This window comes from Piliocolobus tephrosceles, chromosome 11, assembly GCF_002776525.5.
Source record: "Piliocolobus tephrosceles isolate RC106 chromosome 11, ASM277652v3, whole genome shotgun sequence".
NCBI lineage: Eukaryota > Metazoa > Chordata > Mammalia > Primates > Cercopithecidae > Piliocolobus > Piliocolobus tephrosceles.
In genome coordinates, this window is record NC_045444.1 from 101,816,425 (window position 1) to 101,822,547 (window position 6,123).

A 6,123-nucleotide genomic window follows, 5' to 3' on the forward strand; every position below is an offset into this window, starting at 1 on the left:
TTTACTAATTAATAATTAACTATTTGCAGTGGCACTATTTACTATTCTGAATGTCACATTTATTTATTTATTTGTGTTTTTTGAGATGGAGGCTTGCTCTGTCCCCCATGCTGGAGTTCAATGGCACAATCTCGACTCACTGCAACTTCCGCCTCCTGGGTTCAAGCCATTCTCCTACCTCAGCCTCCTGAGTAGCTGGGACCAAAGGCACCCACCACCACACCTGGCAATATTTGTATTTTAAATAGAGACAGAGCTTCACCATGTTGGCCAGGCTGGTCTCAAACTCCTGACCTCAGGTGATGCACCTGCCTCAGCCTCCCAAAGTGCTGGGATTACAGGTGTGAGCCACTGCGCCTGGCCTGAATGTTAAATTTAATCCCAAAGTTTGTTTCCTCAGTGTTAAATTGAAAAAGAAGTGACCTTTACAGATCAGGAGTAAACAAACTGTTTGGCTGGGAGTTTATCAAGCCATGCAAAAGTGTCAGCTGACCCAAAGTAAGACATATTAGATTGGGATTATCATACCATGGGGTTTCCCTAAGATAAAACTCTATACTATACTATTCAAATACTTTTAATATCTTAGTCATTTTTATTTTCCTTGCAGGCAATCTCTTTGAACAGAGGTTTATTCAATAAAGGAAGGAAAGGTGGAGGAAGGAAAGAATTACAATGGTTAGAAAAGAGTAACTAAAGATTATTTCGATTATACTTCTGAAGAGCAAACTAGCAATTTTAATAAATATTTGGGTCCACTTAAATTTATTAAAGCAGAAAGTGTAAAGCTGTCTCTATTAGTGCAGAGATGAAGTGACAAAAACGAATCTGTTTTTGTAGCAACTGACTTAGAAAATCTTGTACTGAAATCAACAATTAAAGAGACTTGCACATCATAGATTTTCAAATGTTTGCTGAATTGAAAAAGAACATTGACAAGAATTATTTCCCCCCAAAGTGTCTTATGTCAAATAGATGAACTTCACATTGTGGAATGTAAATCTTTTATTAAAACAGTTGTCTTTCCACAGTAGTAAAGCTTTGGCACATACAGTATAAAAAATAATCACCAACCATAGTTATACCAAATTCCTCTTATCAACTGCATACTAAGTGTTTTCAATACAATTTTTTCCGTATAAAAATACTGGGAAAAATTGATAAATAACAGGTAAGAGAAAGATATTTCTAGGCAATTACTAGGATCATTTGGAAAAAGTGAGTACTGTGGATATTTAAAATATCACAGTAACAAGGTCATGCTTGTTCCTACAGTATCGCAGGCCAGACACTTAAGTGAAAGCAGAAGTGTTTGGGTGACTTTCCTACTTAAAATTTTGGTCGTATCATTTCAATACATGTTGCATCTTGGTTGGCTGCATATGCTTTCCTATTGATCCCAAACCAAATCACAAGTTAGAATCACTTCATTTAAAATACTGAGAGGTATTGAATACTTTGAAGCAGAACAGGCAATGTGCAGCCCGCATTTACGAGAAAACTCTCAGGACACTCCCAGGGTGATGCTTGGAGAAGCTGTGAGTTGAGCTGAAGCTGGAGCACTTCCTCCAGAGCAAAGGGCTTAAGAAAGAAACAAGAACTCTAAGATGGGTCTGCTAACATCACTCCAGTTTAGATGGATCTTGGCAGAGAGACATGCTTGTTCCTCTGGGTTGGAAAGATTTACTCTCGGGAATCTTCTCTGTCAGCCTGTACGTCTAAAGGCATGAAGCACTCAATTGGGCAATTAACATTCTGTTAAAAAAGAAGGAAAAAAAAATTAGTGGCAAATACTGTAAAGTGTACAGAAAAAAAAAAAAATGCGGGGAGGTGGGGACTCATGACAGCTGCTTATAAATAGGATAATATTTCTTCCTAGTTTCAAGAACCTAGCAGCATACTGGGCAATAGGAGATGTTCAAGAGTTAAATAAATTATAACTTAAACTATATTATGGAATACAGTGTTTCACTTAAGTCATTTATGAGTTTTTTTAAAAAATTAAAATATTTGGTTCATTCTGAAGAAAGATACCTGTAAAAGGACTATCTAGTATGAGGGAACACACTCGTGGCGCTAATGCACTTACAGTGTTTGTTCTCTGATGGTATCTCTGAGAATACTGGTTGTAGGACTGACCAGTAGTGCCTTCGGGACTGGGTTCACCCCCAGGTCTGCGGCAGTTGTCACAGCGCCAGCCCTGAGAGAGTAGAGGCATGAAGTCAAATGGGGTTTTATGATAACCTGAGGACATTGTAATTTAGTGTTTGAGTTAAAGAAAAATTTCACAGCTTATGCACTGGCCAAATATAAGCAGTTAATCACTAAGGAAACTTTGATGATGATTTCATGCATTTATAATTCTTAGAATACATTTTGGCTTATTACCATATCTTATACCTGTATCTGTCTGTCTGTGTTGTTTCTTTTCCCCTGAAATGTCCTTTCTTCTCTTCCTATTCAAACCTTACCTATCTGCTGAGGCTCATTCCAATCCCAGCTTCCTCAACAAGTTCTCTGCACTAGATGATGGAAAAGGTTTTCATAGACTCCTAGGGATTTTAAAAGGGGCTTGAGATCACATGAACAAACATTCTCATTTTATAGGTAAGGAAACGGAGACCCAGAAGGGAGGAGTGACTTTGCTTAGAGGGAGCAGGGCAGTCATACAGTGGACCACTCGTGGAGTTGGGGCTGCCGCCCAGGAGGTGGGGTGACCCCGGCCATGTTCTTCCTAATGCACCACTTTGCCACTCCCTTCCTAAACTTCCCTAGGCAGAGACATGGTAGCCTTTTGTCCGGCCAGAGATGGCATGGGAGATGGAAACGGGACCAAGCTGAGCCCGTGAGACTCCTCCCTGAGGTTTTTGCTGGAAATGGGAGGACATACATGTTCTCTTTTACTACTGTTCTTAAGCTGGGAGGGGATAAAACTGGAGCTCACGGAGGTCAGTCATCAATGACACCATCTGCAGAGAGCCCTCTGAAGCATGGCGCCAGTGCATGGGAAGGCACGAGGAGCAAGAGGGATTCCAGGCACCATTGCTGGAGCAGCCCCTGAAGCTGGTGGGTCCTGGGACTTTCCCATTCTGTGGGCCTTTTTGCTTAACTTGAGTTGGACTTTTTTCTTACCACTAAAACGCAGCCCTAAATAATACAATCACTTTCTTTTTTATATTAGAATTTAAATATTTTGGACATACTTCTCTGTGTAAGCGCATATGCCTCTCAATACCTAACACAATACCAGTGACTGTCTCCTTACAGAGTCATTGAATCTTACTTTTGTATGAGAAAGTAACAGTTTCCACTCCTGTCTTAAATGTTTCATTTAGCACTTTACTTGAGAATAGAATAAGCCTCACACATGAAAGGTTTCATGTGCATAAATAATGAGAAGATGCTGAAGTGAGACCAAAATCAACTTCCCAGCAAATTCACTCTCCATCACACATTTTTATACCAGAATGACTGAATTCTGAGATCATACGATCACAGTCGTTATCAGTGTTAATGGGAGAGGGAGAGAGAGAGAGAGATACTGAATTCAATCTAAATTCCAATCTCCAATTCTCCTCCAGAATTGGGAGCACCTCCCTCCCCATGTAATCACTGGGGGTGAAACAAGATCAGAGTAGTTTCCATGGGCTGCCCCTGGTGGGGTCAAGACAGGCCCCTGAACACCCTTGCTGCCAGATTAATTTTCCTAAAGATTAATTTTCCCAAAGACCATTTTCCATCATGTTTCTTTGCATCTTGGATACCTGGAATTGGTTAATGCCAAACGCATTAACCAGTGAGTCTCACCCTCGAGTGTGAAGCATGCCCCTCACCTACCAGGATTTGGGGAGGTGCTGGGAGGGCATGTCTTCATTGAAAACAAAGAGCTGTCACGTTCCATTTGCTTTTATTTGAGTTACGCATTATTTCGTTTTGAAATTTCAAATCATATTAGAGAAAGGCGTATTGTTTTTTGTTTTACTGGGCATATTTTAGAAATGGTTGAGAAGTACTGGCTTAAGGAATGGGCTGCCAAGGCCTTCCATAAGCCACTTCTTCCCATCTAATTTCTTACCAGAAGACAGCAGGCAGAGGGTTGGCTCACCAAAGCCCACCTGGGCCAGCTCCTTTCGATCCCAGGGGGTGTGCTTTCTGTCTCTCTGCTTTCTACCCTCTCAACTAAACCTCAGTCAGTTCATGCTTCTCTTTCTTGCTAATTCCAGCCTACCCAGAACTGTATTTGTCAGACCCACTTAGAACTTAATTAGCTTGACTTCGAAATATATGCTAATTTAACATCTTCAACTATATCATTAAGAGCCAAGACCATTTCCCATTTCCTGTGTTTTTCCTATATTACGTAGCACAGTGCTAGACCTATAACACGGATCTGTTCTGAATCAAGAGAGAGGGTGAAAGAAGTGGCATTTTCTTACATCTGAGATATTATTCACAATATTTAACAATGTTGCCATGGGGACACCAGTCCATCAGAATGGAGCTGGAGGCCTAGAGCTACACTGCACTTAACACTTTAGTTGCTGAAAAATAGAAGCAGCCTGAGAGTGGCAGGGGAGGGGAGGGTCTCAGGCTGCCCAGGATGGGGAGAACTGGCTGAAATGAAACACATTCTGTTCACCACTGATTAATTTGGCTAGTATCTCTGCTTCACTTTTTTTCAGTGTAAATGATATCTCTGAGATGCCAGGGAGCTTAGGAAAATGATTCCAGCATAGTATAAACGACAGGTATTGCTATTAAGAGCGACTCAGGACTCATGTTTTTGGTACTCTACATGCCATTCATTCTTTCTATTGCTAGAAATAGTAATGTATGCCATTCATTCCTTCTATTACTAGAAATAGTAATTCATGCCATTCATTCTTTCTATTACGAGAAATAGTAATTCATGCCATTCATTCCTTCTATTACTAGAAATAGTAATTCATGCCATTCATTCTTTCTATTACTAGAAATTACTATTACTAGAAATAGTAATAGTAATGAATGGCATGTAAGGTAGACAGAGAGGTACTCTAGAGCTCTGTGTCAGCAGCTGTATGCCAGCAAGAAACATGGTATGTTAATACTTTTGAAGGGTCTCTGCCCCTCCTGTGTGTATGACACATCCTCGCAGGAGCCCACCCTTTATCTTAGCTAACTTGTAGGGAGCCTGGCACATCTCTTCTTACCCGCTGGCCTCCAAAGCATGTGCAGGAGCAAATGGCACCAAGATATTCCTTCTGCCACTGTTCTCCTACGTGGTACGTCTTCCCATCATCATAACACGTTGCCTCATCTGCATATAGACACAAGACAGATGCACGTGTAAGCTGAGAAGAATACTGCAGACTTGATCTAGGGGTGGGTTCTATTTCTATCCTAAATTTGTATCATCACAGTGCAAATTCCACATATTTATGTGAATCATCCATAAGAGAAGTACTGCTATACAGATCTTAGGGTGGCATTTCCAAAAATTAGATTTAATATACTGGAAAGGCTCCAATGGGAAGATGGAAATCGTATTTTACAAGTTGGATCTACAGACTAATAAAGCGGCTTTCTAGCATTTTGCTGCAGATAATGGTCAAAATACTCAGGTTGGAAAAGTGCTATAGTGTCCTGTAATAACATTAAATCATGACTCAGTTTTGAAGCTTGTCTTCACTTTCCCAAATCAAAAGACTAAGAAACCCACTGTTCACTCCTCAAGGAGACCTAAAGTCTCTGATCATTTCTGTGAATGAGAGTTACAGCCTGATAATGAAAGTGGGAACGCTTAATAAGGCAACTAAAAGTGATCTGTGATGACGTACGAGGGTCACACTTGAATTCTCCTTTTCCGTTCCCAAGACACGTGCAGCTCATCATCTGGCCATTTTCTCCCTGACGGTCCCACTTCTCTCCAATCTTGTAGTTCACACCATTGTCGTGGCACCATCCTGTAGGGGTGGGGAAAGTCAGGACCAAAAAGTTATTTGTATATTCTGACTCACAAGACAGTGGGTGAACTGGGACGTGTCACAGGGTCTTCAGAACCACGATCTGGAAGAAACAGCAAGTTAAAGATAAAAACCCCTATAATGGGCCATTTTATTTTATTTATTTATTTAATTTATA

At 40.6% G+C, this 6,123-nt stretch overlaps 1 protein-coding gene across 15 annotated transcripts in view; it reads right to left on the minus strand.

Moving 5' to 3' along the window:
* Positions 1-987: 987 nt before the first annotated feature.
* The window catches only part of FN1 (fibronectin 1), a 76,227-nt gene continuing 71,091 nt past the window's right edge, over positions 988-6,123 (minus strand). For 8 of the 15 annotated variants that reach the window (XM_023220560.1, XM_023220543.1, XM_026454692.1 and 5 more), the window contains 4 exons: positions 5,820-5,945; positions 5,193-5,299; positions 2,090-2,200; positions 988-1,755 (listed from right to left, as the gene is read on the minus strand). In XM_023220560.1, coding sequence (XP_023076328.1) covers positions 1,684-1,755; positions 2,090-2,200; positions 5,193-5,299; positions 5,820-5,945 — 416 coding nt within the window. In that variant the 3' untranslated portion in view covers positions 988-1,683. Of the gene's footprint in view, positions 1,756-1,988; positions 2,201-5,192; positions 5,300-5,819; positions 5,946-6,123 lie in introns of those variants that run through there. The other 7 variants (XM_023220552.1, XM_023220532.1, XM_023220515.1 and 4 more) reach the window with 1 other exon arrangement.